General features: G+C 42.0%; 1 protein-coding gene and 1 pseudogene across 2 annotated transcripts in view; both read left to right on the plus strand.

Annotated features, from left to right (window-relative positions):
- The window catches only part of LOC145906433 (uncharacterized), a 266709-nt pseudogene that overhangs the window by 166036 nt on the left and 84428 nt on the right, over positions 1–16245 (plus strand).
- The window catches only part of LOC145906584 (protein NLRC5-like), a 39834-nt gene that overhangs the window by 19913 nt on the left and 3676 nt on the right, over positions 1–16245 (plus strand). For both annotated transcript variants that reach the window (XM_082994025.1, XM_082994026.1), the window contains exons 4-8: positions 2776–4424; positions 5352–5513; positions 7885–8046; positions 15181–15342; positions 15612–15836. In XM_082994025.1, coding sequence (XP_082850151.1) covers positions 2776–4424; positions 5352–5513; positions 7885–8046; positions 15181–15342; positions 15612–15836 — 2360 coding nt within the window. The remainder of the gene's footprint in view (positions 1–2775; positions 4425–5351; positions 5514–7884; positions 8047–15180; positions 15343–15611; positions 15837–16245) is intronic.

Genomic DNA, 16245 nt, shown 5'->3' on the forward strand with positions numbered 1-16245 from the left:
TTCACATTGCATGGATACCTTGCGTCCGCATCGCCAACCGGTTGCAATTCGACTGATTCCAGTAAATCAAAAAAACTCACTTCACTTGGTGGCTGTGAAATATCCCCCGAAATGTGTGAGTGTGCAATCGGAAGCGGTGTGCCAGAGTTTTGATTGTCTGCCGCAGGTGCCATGCTGTGTGAAAGCGAGTAATGATGTTGTTGAAATGCTATGGTTTAACGCCCGTCTTACCCGGATTCATTCTCGTTGGTTAACATGGAAGGCTGTGCCAGATTTAAATTTTTCAACGCGGCGCTGTATTGGCCGCTAACGCCAGCCGTCGCCTCATGTACAGGAAACATGTGACTTTGACTTTGTTGGGAGAAGTCCATGACGTATCTACCCTGAATCACATTATCAGACGCCGACGCTGCGCTAAAAGGGGATAATAAATAATAACTGTCAAGGATAAGAGCGGCAAAAGCATAAATTATGTGTGACTTGATGCATTGCTGGACTGAATCGGCCAAACACGGAATCTTTTAGACGCCTCCTGTCCGCTTGCGCTAAATACCAGACACGGTTAATAACGGGAAAACAAACAAATCGTAGACAACTTACATCGGGCGTTTGTGTGCAACCCCGCAATGCCTCTCCCTGTGACGTTTGATATTGTGAAGCGAGATAAACCTGTAAGAGGCGGCTTTAGCACCTGCGGTGGCGATTTATAATTGAAAGGTTTACCTTTTACCGCAGTGATTGCACGCTGCACATTGATTACATTGCGATTCATGTTCCATGGCTTCATCTGCTTTGGCAAAATGCTTGCCGCAAAAACCGCAGTGAAATCGCACAAGCATTTTCGATTTTGAAGGTGCGCATTCAATCCGCTAATTTACGTTGGCAAGTCGTATCCCTATCGCGAGACACTTAGAAACTCTCCATGGGCGCACTCTTTTTTATACTAGTCAAGAGTGTCACACCGTGAAAAACAACGGAAATCGGTGCGGCCAAAAAAACAATCAAAGGAAATGCATGGATTGATTGTAATAGGCATCAATCTCGGAGTTTACGCCTGTGAAATGCGCGGGAAAAGTTTCCGACCACCTTTTCGCATGATTTTTTACAAAGATCTACGCCATATGGCGAAAACCAATGATCTCGCCATACTGCCCAGGCAATATGGGCCAACAAACCAGATGGCTAAGAGAACGGCATGCGCGTCATGAAAGATGTGAAAATCCGTAGAAATCGGAAACATAGGGATACTTCAACATGGGAATGAATGGGTGCGACTTCAATCGGGAAACCCTCAAAAAAAACAACGGCCTTAGATACGCATTGACAATAGTGTGACTACCAAAACGGCGATATCCCTCTGCGGAAATATTACACAACTCTAGCCTGGGAATGTTTGGAATTCACATTGTTCGCTGACATGAAGGCACCATATGCATAGCATTATATCCAAAAAAACAGACTGCATGGAAACAGCTTGCACGGAAACAGCTTGCACAAATCGAATGCTGGGAAAATACAAAAAAAAATGTGGAAAAGCGAATTTGTCATGGGACTGTGGTCTGATCAGGAACCTCGCAAAAAAATGCATCTGTGACCCACACTAAAAAAGGTGGGGGGGGGGCGTTGACTAAGCGGAGGCGGGCACAATTAACGAATGGATAACGCGATACATGGAGGCTGGTGAATTCCCTGGAGCAATTCACAAGTGATTGACAAGATCGTTTGTCGACCACGTCATCAATCATGTCATCACAACGTCATTAGAAATAACGGTCCAATTCAGGAAACCATTCACCAGATAGTTTCACAAACGCCACACGACCACTCAGTGAACTGCGTGTGACCTCGAATTCCTTGGCGAGGACATCTCAAACAAAGTTCACACGCTCAAGATAAAATAGAATCACGATTGCGACACCGGAAAGAGACAAACAATAGGAGAATCTAATTTTACTCCCAATCAAGACCGGAAGGCTCATGAGTAACTGTGAGTATCTCCCTGACACATGTCCCCCTTTGAAATGCATACGAAAGAGAACGGAAGGAGTCTCCCTAACCGGAAAGAGAAGCAGAGAGACAGGAAGGAAGTTCTCCCCTTTCTCTACTCTGTCACCCTTTACTACTGATCTACACGGTGGGCATTTCCCGCATCCAACACTTATTTTCATAAAAATACCAATATGCGTCCTTCAGGTGAAAAAATAGATCGATAAACCTTTTATTTAAAAAACTATAAAAAAAGAAAACGAGCAACAAGTGGTTTACACTTTAACTTACAACTACGATCACTTGTACAAAAACAAACATAGTAACGTTATCATTTCCTCCATACTATTGAAGTTACAGAATCTTACAAAGTATTCATTGGTTTTCGGACATTTCGTATTTCGCGTTTCGACGACAAATCGTTTCGGGGCTTGGGTTTGGTCAAATCCCAACACCATGAAGCGACAAGTGGTGGAACTTTATCCGTTCTAGAAGGAACGTTTTATTACGTCATAACTCAATGTAATCAAACATATGGGTGTCAGTTCTTGCTGATTTAAACAGGACGAACAATTTCGACATTGTTATATCAGCACATGCAAATTGGTTACGTTATATTTTCGTGTTGGTTACTTGGGAATAACAGTGTTTCATGTTCAAAAACACAAATTTACGGTTTTATTTTTTCCTTACTGTGTGACATAACAAACCAACGAGTAAGCATCCATTTTTTGCTCTCCGAAAAACCTGGCACGTTATACAAAAAAAAGTAAAAAAACCTTGTTGTAGGCGAAGAACTGAAGTCAACTTTAAAAGATAAAGTGGAATCCATCGCCAGTGAAGAATCATCACTTGCAGAATTTACCCAACGAAACATAACACCAGTCAACCTATCCATAGTCAGCAAACCACAACAGATTGATGACGAGTTTCAAGCAGAAGGACATTACCATCGTAGAGAGGAGTTGGCTAAAGTTTACGATCGACCATCCGGTGACATCAGTGCTGAAGAAATGTTTACTCGTGCAAAGGAAACAGCACAAAGAGAAGCAAAAAGGAAATTTAAACCCGAACGAGTGGAAGAAAAATTCAAGTACGTGGAAAAGCATGGAAATATTGTTGGCGTTGTCGGTCAAGCGGGCATCGGGAAAACTACTTCCTGCAAAAAATGGGCTTTACAAGCTTTGCATGGAGAGTTGTTTGGGAAAATATCCTTCATCTTCTACATTGTCATTCGAAATATAAATTTCAAAAAAAGCATGACTTTCCTTCGGTTTCTCCTCCACGCCATGCTACTTAGCTGGGAATACTCTCCTGAGGTAGCTCAAGGCATAATGCAAGCAATCAATGGTGATCCAGATGTTCTCTTTGTTTTCGACGGAGTCGATGAAGCAGCTTTTAAATTCTCAAGTAAAGTTCCCACTCCCATGTTAGACGAGAAGAACAAAGCAGAAGTTTATCTCAAGCATTTATTGAGTGGAAATTTGCTTCCACGTTCCCGGAAGATTTTCACGTCACGACCAGCTCCATTCTACAAACTCCATCCTTCACATCGACCAAGGTTTATTGCTCAGATACTCGGCTTAACTCCAAACTCACAGAGAGAACTTGGACAACAGATATGCGGTGCAAGATATGACTCTGTACAGAAAAAACTTGAACAAAACTCCAATATGTTCTCTTACTGTTACGTTCCGGTTAATTTCATACTGACCGTCAACTATCTGCTGAGTCATGACGATGATAGTCAGCATAATTCGCTTACACGTGTTCTAGCATCTACTTGTGTTCAATACTCACAAACTGATCACCTCAAGAATGAAAATCCACAGTTAAACAAACTTTCAAAATTGGCCTGGGACGGGTTTCGGAACAAGAAAGTTGTTTTCAAAGTACAAGATTTCAAAAGCGCAAAACTGAATGATTCAACAGTTCATGCTTTTCTGAATACCTCAATTACAAAGCAGGGAAACTTAAAGTTGACAATACTCGACGGACATAAACGTAGATATTTTTCACATCTCATTTGGCAAGAATTCTTCTCCGCGGTTTACCTGATGACGATCATGCCTTTAAAAGGATTCAAGAAACAATACACCCGACTTACCGATGCCAGATGGGAGGTTGTTGCCAAGTTCGCGTTCGGAATTTGCGATTCTTCAGTTTTCAACGATATTGAAGCCTTAGTTCCTGGACTTTCACGGGAAGATTGGAAATTGAAGAAGAAGCTGCTGAAGAATCTCGTATCGTTGTGTATGGGGGAACCAACCAAACAATCGATACTTCGATGTTGCAGCTGGGCTCATGAAGCGAACGATGAGGAGATAACTTCAATCGTCTCCTCCTTACTCCCTGATGAGATCGACCTCTGTGACTCATCGCTCCTCCCGACCGACCTCGAGAATCTCACCTTCGTGATTCAAAAGAGAAGCAAACCGGTAAGATGTTGTTTGTGTATTTCTGTACCCATGGTGGAAATCCTGGGGGAGAGGGGCGCAGGGGACTTTCCCCAACATTTGGGTTGGTGGAGACATAATATTATTGGTCCGCCAAAAAACTTAAAGTGTTGAATGTTTTGTGTTTTTAATCCCTCCAATATAAAGTCTTCTTCGTCGAATAAATGAATTATTTGAAAGCAGCACGTCCATAGCTGCTTCGTTTCGGTCCAAGTCGATCGTAATACGACCTCACAGTCGTCAATTATTGTTGCACAATCAACCGTATCATTGTTTTGTTACTTCGATTTTTGGTCATTTTGTGATAACATATAATACGGTATAAAAGATATGAAAAGTTTAATTTTGTTTTAAATCAAATCTTTAGAATTACGTCCACGATAATGACAGGAACAACCACGAAGTGTGGTCGCTATTAAAAAGCGCAAAAAAAATTGAAAACCAATATATTAATCCAGCTGCTTTGCTGAAGCTACCAGACATAATGTAAACTTGACAGATTTTCTGTCCTTGGTGTGCAATGTATATTTCGACAATATTAGTCGTCATCATATTATAGTGGCCAGGATTTCCTGGGTTCAAATCGCGATGTAGTCCCAAAAAATAAGTTGTGCTAACCTCTGTTGGAAAGGTTTAAACATCACTAAAATAGAATTTTTTTAATGGACAGTAATAAGTGCACGTGATTTAGAGCGGGTGATAAGTGCACGTGGTGAACGTTATCACTTTACTGAATGAAACTTAGGCTTGTTTAAACTTTGTATATCAACCAAAACACGCAATTATATTTGTATGAAGCAAACTCTAAACAATACGGAACGACATCCTTATAAGCTATGCCATTATTTGTTTGATTCATTGTGTTATTGTTATTCAAACCATGTTTTACTTGGATATTATTTCATTCAGCTGAAACAGCTCAACCTCTCGCAGAACAATATAGAAGACCGTGGGGCGGTTTACGTGGCCGATTGCATCCAAAACATTGAACAAGTGGATCTGTGTGGATGCGGTCTGACAAGCGTTGGTGCCAAACATCTATACGAGAAGATTAAACTGTTGAAGAAACAAGTGAGTGATTTCATGTCTGTCCAAAGGAGCAATATTTTTGTTTGTATTGCAATGAATGCGTCCAACATGCACGAAAATGTCAGCGTACTAGAGGTGTTGTGCGTTAGGTTCATTTGTTTTATAAGAGGAGCCGAGTGACGCAAAACAACACAACCATTAAAGCAGGAGCACAATTTAGGTAATTTTGGAAAATTAACTTGATTTTCAATTGAAAAGTTTTGTCACGATGTACGAATCATGCTCTGCTAATTTGCTTTGTCTGAAATGTACCAAGGAAGCGGTAAGATTTTGTTGGTGTATTTTATACCAGTAAGATATTAGTCCAGTTGTGATACATAAAAATGAAAATTTTTCATGAGTGACAAATAATACAATACTTGACTACCAGGTTTCTGGGCACAAATGCAAATGTTTATTGGACCATTTCCCAAAGACGGCGGTCGTTTGTAAACAATTCTCGCTTGGCTTTCATTTTTTTCTCTTTGTGCATTAGTTTGAGCGCTTGAGAAAAGGCGATGCCCCACGCAATCATTAAGATTTTGCCCTTTACGGTGGCATCACGAAAGCGTTGTATCCAAGTTCGTGCCTCTGCAATATTTTCACTAATAACTTCCTTCGAGAAGCCCGATTTTATACATATGTCCTGAAGTTGATCTAGGCATTGTGGGTGGTTGTCTTGTCTATCATACAGGCGATGTGAACGACATGCTTCATCTAGAATAATGGACTTGTGATTGTGTCCGGGTGATAATATGTTCCATGAAGGAAACGCCGCTCTTTTGCTGCCTCTTTAACAAAGTTATTGGTGACAAACCCAAAATTAGATTCGCAATCCGGCACATGCTACACATCCAAAAACTCTACGGAAGTGTTACCATCCGTGATGCGAATTTGACGGAACACAATTCGCAGTCTTGTAGATAAAAATTCTTACGGCCGTTAGTCGAAAATTCTTACGCATTTATTTGGAACGATTCGATGCACATACGATTACACCTGTAGTTTTCTTTGTTTGGAATTGTTTTTCTAAATCCAACTTACTCCTCGTACTTAACACATGATGTGAAAGCGTTTCCAAAAACATCAGGCAGTTAATCTGTAACAAAGCTTCGCCCATAACTTGAATAATGCTGCAGTGGTTCAGACTAAACGACGATAATGTAACCCCCGTATTGGAGTGATGCACATTAACGTCGTTTTAAAGGGAGGTCCCCAAAGCACTGATGTTAGCCATATTACAAGTGTGTTTTTTAGGCATGAACCAATCGGCGTCGGTAATTGCACGCGCCTCGTCAGTACTTCGCGTTGGTAAATAGTTTGGTGACAACTTTTACGCCCAATTTAACTCCGGTCAACCACTTCAAGCGAGAAAATGACGCCGTCACGGCATGATGCAGATTGGTGTGAATACTTTGGCGCTTGCTGCTTGCCGCGTTTAGAAAACCACGCCGACAGCAGCTATGGTGTGATATTTTGCATTGATTATAATGATTATCGTATTACGCAAACCAATTTGCACTTAAAGTATAGTCAACACTATAAAGATTTCTAAAAAGATCATGGTTGAATTAGGAACACTCTAAAAAAATGCACCAACTTATTTTATAATTTAACACATTAACACGACGCTAAACGGGGTTACAGTGTTTGAGTATAGTTTGCGCTGAGAACTTTTTCACAGAAAAAAAAACATCAACGGTCGAGAAATCCTCACAGAACACAAATTATCTGAGTTAAAGTCAAGCAGCGCACGACCACATTCCATTACGAACATTTAGTTCGTTTTTTTAAGAGCGATTTTCGATTCAATTGTTTTTGCAGATTGTAAAGCTAACACAAAGTCTGTTATGTTGTCTACATGCATATTTGCATTTATATGTGTGTTAAACCAAGAATAAAACGACAGAGAAATTAAATAGAGGTTGTAAATCGTTTGAAAAACCACTTGTGACATTTTCACGTACGCCATGTTCAGTACAAATCTGTTCAGCTGTTGGCGCACAGATCTTGTATTCAGCCATTTGAAGGGAGGAAATCCCATCGATTCTTGGGGAACAAAAGCGAAATGCCTTTGTTTTCATCCTTTTACGTAATCACAATTGACCAATCGTTGAAGAACTTGTTTTCAATTTAGTCTTTTAGGCAAACAAAACTCCCTGGATTGTAATCTTATAACTTTGATCTTATGACCAGTTTCTGTCCATCTCAGTTTCTATTCCAAAGCCAATTACTGAAATCGGCATGGGAAATATTCGCGCTTGATTAAAAATCATTATTACTTGTTTGATTCGTGTTTCAACTTATTTTTTTTGATATCAATTATCTGTGTTGTTATTCACACTTTGTTTAACATTGATATTATTTCGTTTAGTTGAAGATGCTCAACCTCTCCTACAACAATATAGAAGACCGTGGTGCGGTTTACGTGGCCGACTGCATCCAAAACATTGAAGAAGTGGATCTGGGTGAATGCGGTCTGACAGGTGTTGGAGCCAAATATCTATCGGAGAAGATTAAACTGTTAAAGAAACCGGTGAGTGATTTCATGTCTTAGTCGGAATTCGTCGCGAGCAAAAATACAACGCACGAAATGAAAGAAAGTTTCAGCCTTAGTTATTTAAATGCCGACTATTGTCATATCGGTATGTAATGCTTAACCATTCTATTTCCACTATACCTCAACTGTAATTTAGAGACATTCTGAAAATCTTGCCATTTTTAGATCTATTCTATGCACCAAACCAGCTATAGACTGCTAACTCGTTGTTTCCGTAGACTTTATGCAGTTAGATACGTCACCCTGATGTTTATTCAGTCGTGTTCGTGTTATGCGCAGTCAGTCTCACCAATATCGACCACGTCGTAGTTGACGCAGTGCATTTTGTAAACCACACCCCACACACAAGGCATATCTTAATTTAATCACTGATATTTCGATCACACGTGGTTGTGTATTATTATTATTTAATTTGGCGTTACCATTACTGTGTAAATGCATTTCTACTTTATTGATATTACTTTTATTAACGAGTCAGACAACGCGAAGAGAACCGCTTTTTATCGTGTGGTTATAATCTTTGTACTTAGCTCGTTACCGCAGGATAAAGAGTGTCAACAAACAAACAACTGAAATGTTAAAAAAAGAGGAGAATTGTTTGAAAAAACACTTGTTACATTTGTTCGGTTTGCGGGTTTCAGTCCAACTTGATTCCCAGTGACTTCTCGTCGTGACGCATTGTTGGTATCACTGTCGCCAACCATGAAACGTATCTGGGAACAACCGGTCATCTGCTTGTCCAAAGTTTTATCACAGGTTTCACGCGAAATCGTCCAACATGTTCACATGAAACGTCCGCTCATTCCCATTGACATCCCGAGCAAAGCCATTAAGTTTTATCGCAGGTTTCACGCGAACTCATCCAACATCTTCATATGATACGTCCGCGCATTCCCATTCACTTCCCGAGCAAAGTCATTAAGTTTTATCGCAGGTTTCACGCGAACTCATCCAACATGTTCACATGATACGTCCGCTCATTCCCATTGACATCCCGAGCAAAGTCAATAAGTTTTATCGCAGGTTTCACGCGAACTCATCCCACATGTTCACATGATACGTCCGCGCATTCCCATTCACTTCCCGAGCAAAGTCATTAAGTTTTATCGCGGGTTTCACGCGAATTCATCCAACATATTCACATTACACGTCCGCTCATTCCCATTGACATCCCGAGCAAACCCATTAAGTTTTATCGCAGGTTTCACGCGAACTCATCCAACATGTTCACATGATACGTCCGCTCATTCCCATTGACATCCCGAGCAAACCCATTAAGTTTTATCGTAGGTTTCACGCGAACTCATCCAACATGTTCACATGATACGTCCGCTCATTCCCATTGACATCCCGAGCAAAGTCATTAGGTTTTATCGTAGGGTTCACGCGAACTCATCCAACATGTTCACATGATACGTCCGCTCATTCCCATTGACATCCCGAGCAAAGTCATTAGGTTTTATCGTAGGTTTCACGCGAACTCATCCAACATGTTCACATTTCACGTCCGCTCATTTCCATTGACATCCCGAGCAAACCCATTAAGTTTTATCGTAGGTTTCACGCGAACTCATCCAACATGTTCACATGATACGTCCGCTCATTCCCATTGACATCCCGAGCAAAGTCATTAGGTTTTATCGTAGGTTTCACGCGAACTCATCCAACATGTTCACATGATACGTCCGCTCATTCCCATTGACATCCCGAGCAAACCCATTAAGTTTTATCGCAGGTTTCACGCGAACTCATCCAACATGTTCACATGATACGTCCGCTCATTCCCATTGACATCCCGAGCAAACCCATTAAGTTTTATCGTAGGTTTCACGCGAACTCATCCAACATGTTCACATGATACGTCCGCTCATTCCCATTGACATCCCGAGCAAAGTCCTTAGGTTTTATCGTAGGTTTCACGCGAACTCATCCAACATGTTCACATGATACGTCCGCTCATTCCCATTGACATCCCGAGCAAAGTCATTAGGTTTTATCGTAGGTTTCACGCGAACTCATCCAACATGTTCACATGATACGTCCGCTCATTCCCATTGACATCCCGAGCAAAGTCCTTAGGTTTTATCGCAGGTTTCACGCGAACTCATCCAACATGTTCACATGATACGTCCGCACATTCCCATTGACATCCCGAGCAAACCCATTAAGTTTTATCGTAGGTTTCACGCAAACTCATCCAACATGTTCACATGATACGTCCGCTCATTCCCATTGACATCCCGAGCAAAGTCATTAGGTTTTATCGTAGGTTTCACGCGAACTCATCCAACATGTTCACATGATACGTCCGCTCATTCCCATTGACATCCCGAGCAAAGTCAATAGGTTTTATCGTAGGTTTCACGCGAACTCATCCAACATGTTCACATTTCACGTCCGCTCATTCCCATTGACATCCCGAGCAAACCCATTAAGTTTTATCGTAGGTTTCACGCGAACTCATCCAACATGTTCACATGATACGTCCGCTCATTCCCATTGACATCCCGAGCAAAGTCATTAGGTTTTATCGTAGGTTTCACGCGAACTCATCCAACATGTTCACATGATACGTCCGCTCATTCCCATTGACATCCCGAGCAAAGTCATTAAGTTTTTTCGTAGGTTTCACGCGAACTCATCCAACATGTTCACATGATACGTCCGCTCATTCCCATTGACATCCCGAGAAAAGTCATTAAGTTTTATCGTAGGTTTCACGCGAACTCATCCAACATGTTCACATTTCACGTCCGCTCATTCCCATTGACATCCCGAGCAAACCCATTAAGTTTTATCGCAGGTTTCACCGCGAACTCATCCAACATGTTCACATGATACGCCAGCTCATTCCCATTCACTTCCTGAGCAAAGTCATTAAGTTTTATCGCAGGTTTCACGCGAACTCATCCAACATGTTCACATTTCACGTCCGCTCATTCCCATTGACATCCCGAGCAAACCCATTAAGTTTTATCGTAGGTTTCACGGGAACTCATCCAACATGTTCATATGATACGTCCGCTCATTCCCATTGCCATCCCGAGCAAAGTCATTAAGTTTTATCGTAGGTTTCACGCGAACTCATCCAACATGTTCACATTTCACGTCCGCTCATTCCCATTGACATCCCGAGCAAACCCATTAAGTTTTATCGTAGGTTTCACGCGAACTCATCCAACATGTTCACATGATACGTCCGCTCATTCCCATTGACATCCCGAGCAAAGTCATTAGGTTTTATCGTAGGTTTCACGGGAACTCATCCAACATCTTCATATGATACGTCCGCTCATTCCCATTGACATCCCGAGCAAAGACATTAGGTTTTATCGCAGGTTTCACGCGAAATCATCCAAAATCTTCGTATGATATGTCCGCTCATTCCCATTGACATCCCGAGCAAAGTCATTAGGTTTTATCGCAGGTTTCACGCGAACTCATCCAACATGTTCACATGATACGTCCGCTCATTCCCATTTACATCCCGAGCAAAGTCATTAAGTTTTATCGCAGGTTTCACGCGAACTCATCCAACATGTTCACATGATACGTCCGCTCGTTCCCATTGACATCACGAGCAAAGTCATTAGGTTTTATCGCAGGTTTCACGCGAACTCATCCAACATGTTCACATGATACGTCCGCTCATTCCCATTGACATCCCGAGCAAATTCATTAGGTTTTATCGTAGGTTTCACGGGAACTCATCCAACATCTTCATATGATAGGTCCGCTCATTCCCATTGACATCCCGAGCAAAGTCATTAGGTTTTATCGCAGGTTTCACGCGAAATCATCCAAAATCTTCGTATGATATGTCCGCTCATTCCCATTGACATCCCGAGCAAAGTCATTAGGTTTTATCGCAGGTTTCACGCGAACTCATCCAAAATCTTCGTATGATATGTCCGCTCATTCCCATTGACATCCCGAGCAAAGTCATTAGGTTTTATCGCAGGTTTCACGCGAACTCATCCAACATGTTCACATGATACGTCCGCTCATTCCCATTGACATCCCGAGCAAAGTCATTAAGTTTTATCGCAGGTTTCACGCGAACTCATCCAACATGTTCACATGATACGTCCGCTCGTTCCCATTGACATCACGAGCAAAGTCATTAGGTTTTATCGCAGGTTTCACGCGAACTCATCCAACATGTTCACATGATACGTCCGCTCTTTCCCATTGACATCCCGAGCAAAGTCATTAGGTTTTATCGCAGGTTTCACGCGAACTCATCCAACATGTTCACATTTCACGTCCGCTCATTCCCATTGACATCCCGAGCAAACCCATTAAGTTTTATCGCAGGTTTCAGGGGAACTCATCCAACATCTTCATATGATACGTCCGCTCATTCCCATTGACATCCCGAGCAAAGTCATTAAGTTTTATCGTAGGTTTCACGCGAACTCATCCAACATCTTCATATGATACGTCCGCTCATTCCCATTGACATCCCGAGCAAACCCATTAAGTTTTATCGTAGGTTTCACGCGAACTCATCCAACATGTTCACATGATACGTCCGCTCATTCCCATTGACATCCCGAGCAAAGTCATTAGGTTTTATCGTAGGTTTCACGGGAACTCATCCAACATCTTCATATGATACGTCCGCTCATTCCCATTGACATCCCGAGCAAACCCATTAAGTTTTATCGCAGGTTTCACGCTAAATCATCCAACATGTTCACATTTCACGTCCGTTCATTCCCATTGACATCCCGAGCAAAGTCATTACGTTTTATCGCAGGTTTCACGCGAACTCATCCAAAATCTTCGTATGATATGTCCGCTCATTCCCGTTGACATCCCGAGCAAAGTCATTAGGTTTTATCGCAGGTTTCACGCGAACTCATCCAACATGTTCACATCATACGTCCGCTCATTCCCATTGACATCCCGAGCAAAGTCATTAAGTTTTATCGCAGGTTTCACGCGAACTCATCCAACATGTTCACATCATACGTCCGCTCATTCCCATTGACATCCCGAGCAAAGTCATTAGGTTTTATCTTGTAACACAAACCGAGCATTGTTGAAGTAGCTTACTATAGTTAGTGACGTTGGTATTTTCACATACGCTATGTTCAGTACAAATCTGTTCAACTGTTGGCGCACAGATCTTCCATTCAGCAAATTGATGGGAGGAAACCCCGTCGATTCTTACGAAACAAAAGCAATGGTTGAAGTGTATTTGGATCCATCCTGGAACGTAATCACAATTGTCCAATCGTCCGGACAAGTTTTTCTCAAATTAGGTTTTCTCAGTCCTAACGAACCCAAGTGACTTTAGGGGGTAGCGAAGATTTCTTCTTACATCGTGCGAAAGTACCTTGTCTTGTTTTGGTAGCATAAATTCAAGTAAATTTTTGATTGCATCCCTTGACTTTTTATCAGACTAATGCGGCTTTACTTTCGAGCGCCTCTGAAAGAGTTTAAATTCATGCAAACAGCGGTTTAGCAAAAATAGATACGAAAAAGGCACACTGCACGCTTCGGTGCACACAGTTTGTGGTACGTTCAGTGAGGTCGCCACAGGATCCCTCCAGTGGCGGGCAGTCGTCACGCCTGGTAACGTTCTGGTGGGCATACGTGACGTCGAGGTCTTCCCGGCGGCTTGGGTTGCGCTACCTGAACTGGCACGGACAAGTCATCGTGCTCTGTTTCCAGCCGATTGATGGATACGTGTTGGTCGCGACCGCCAATATCAAGTCTAAACGTCTTGGCTGCTCGTTGCAACACCTTATAGGTACCGTAAGACGCAGTTAAAGAGGTCAGTGGGTGTCTCGTCGTGACGAATTTTGGAACGCTTACGCAAACCTTGTCATGTCTCGACATGGGCGTCGGAAGCAGCTGAGATCTTCGGAGTGCAAGCAAACGTGATGTGGGTTCATTTGGTGAAATGAATTGCTCAGCAACAGCCAATGTTGAGCCATAAACCATCTCCGCTGAAGTTGTCTGTAAATCAAGTTTTGAGGTAATTCGTATTCCCAACAACACCCAAGGTAGGCATGTGGGCTGTAATACGGAAACGGTATATCCAATGGTAGATGATAGCGCGTGCGCACGTAATCCTGCGTGGGAATTGCCTCTGGCCAGCGAGTAAAACGGTCTACCACCGTGAGTAAATACATCTTGCCTTGACATTGTGGTAATGGCCAAACTATGTAAATGTTGACATAAATGAAACGGTTTGACGGACGTGGATATTCCTTTCACGGCGCTTTGACGTGCTGCTGTACTTTGACTCGCTGACATAAGAGTCACTGCCTCACCCATAGACGCGCTTTCTTGCACAATCCAAGCCAAACAAACTTGGAGGTAATAAGCTGCTTCGTGATGCGGATAGACGGGTGAAAATGTCCATAAATTATGTCAAACACATCCATGCTTCTGGGACGACCGACAGTGGATTACCGAGTGACACCTCGCATAAAAGCTTAACACCTGGAATGGTAACGTCCTGAAGATGAAGCCCAAAGCTGTACGATGCGTCTGTACCTCGTAGGTTGGTTGCACTGTTGACAAAGCTTCAAACTCGAAATCCAAGGTTGGCGTTTGCAAAGTAGACATGGTAGCATTCTAAAGGGCATCGGCTGCTTTGTTACTTTTCCTGTTGATTTGCTGCACATCAGTGGTGAACTCCGATATCGCCGAAAGATGTCGCTGTTAGCGTGCAGACCAAGGCTCTGTGGTTTTTTTCAAACCAAAAGTGAGAGGTTTATGGTTTGTGTACGCAGTAAAATTTCGACCATCAATAAAGTATTGTAAACATCAAATAGCTGAGTGAAGTACCAACAGTTCACGATCAAATGCGCTGTACTTGATTTTGGGCTTCCTCAGCTGAAGGCTGAAGAACGCAAGAGGCTGCCAGTTGCCGTCGATAAACTTAGATGGTCAGAAATCGGAATATACAAACATCAACCATTAAGTTTTCAGCGTAACGAGACAGTTATTTATGTCGGTAGAAAAAATATTTATGTCAAAGTTAAATAATTATTATTATTTTGTTTCGCGTTGCCAAACTGTAGTTTCAATACCACCCATTTGTATTGTTGTTATTCATACCATGTTTTACTTGGATATTATTTCATGCAGCTGAAGATGCTCAAACTCTCGGGCAACAATATAGAAGACCATGGCGCGGTTTACGTAGCAGACTGCATTCAAAACATTGAACAAGTGGATCTTCGTGAATGCGGTCTGACAAGCGTTGGAGTCAAACATCTATCCGAGAAGATTAAACTGCTGAAGAAACCGGTGAGTGATTTCCTGTCTGTCTAAAGCAACAATATTTATGTTTGTATTGCAATGCAAAAACATGCACGAAAATGTCAGCGTACTAGAAGTGTTATGCGTTAGGTTTGTTTGTTTTATAAGAGGAACCGAGTGACGCAAAACAATACAACCAATAAAGCAGGGTCACATTTCAGGTAATTTTGGTAAATTAAGTTGATTTTCAATTAAAACGTTCTGTCACGATGCAGGATTCAAGCTCTACTAATTTGATTTTTCTGAAATGTACCAAGGAAGCTAAGAAGAAGCTGCTGAAGAATCTCGCATCGTCGTACATGGGAAAACCGACCAAGCAATCGATACTTCGATGCTGCAGCTGGGCTCATGAAGCGAACGATGAGGATATAACTTCAATCGTGTCTTCCTTACTCCCTGATGAGATCGACCTCAGTAACTCAACGCTCCTCCCGATCGACCTCGAGAATCTCACCTTCGTGATTCAAAAGAGAAGCAAACCGGTAAGATGCTGTTTGTGTATTTCTGTACCCATGGTGGAAATCCTGGGGGAGGGGGGCGCAGGGGACTTTCCCCAACATTTTGGTTTGTGGAGACATAATATTATTGGTCCGCCAAAAAACTTAAAGTGTTGAATGTTTTGTGTTTTTAATCCCTCCAATATAAAGTCTTCTTCGTCGAATAAATGAATTATTTGAAAGCAGCACGTCCATAGCTGCTTCGTTTCGGTCGAAGTCGATCGTAATGCGACCTCACAGTCGTCAATTATTGTTGCACAAACAACCGTATCATTGTTTTGTGTTACTTCGATGTTTGGTCGTTTTGTGATAACATATAATACGGTATAAAAGATATGAAAAGTTTAATTTTGTTTTAAATCAAATCTTTAGAATTACGTTCACGATAATGACA

This window comes from Ascidia mentula, chromosome 6 (genome assembly GCF_947561715.1).
Source record: "Ascidia mentula chromosome 6, kaAscMent1.1, whole genome shotgun sequence".
NCBI lineage: Eukaryota > Metazoa > Chordata > Ascidiacea > Phlebobranchia > Ascidiidae > Ascidia > Ascidia mentula.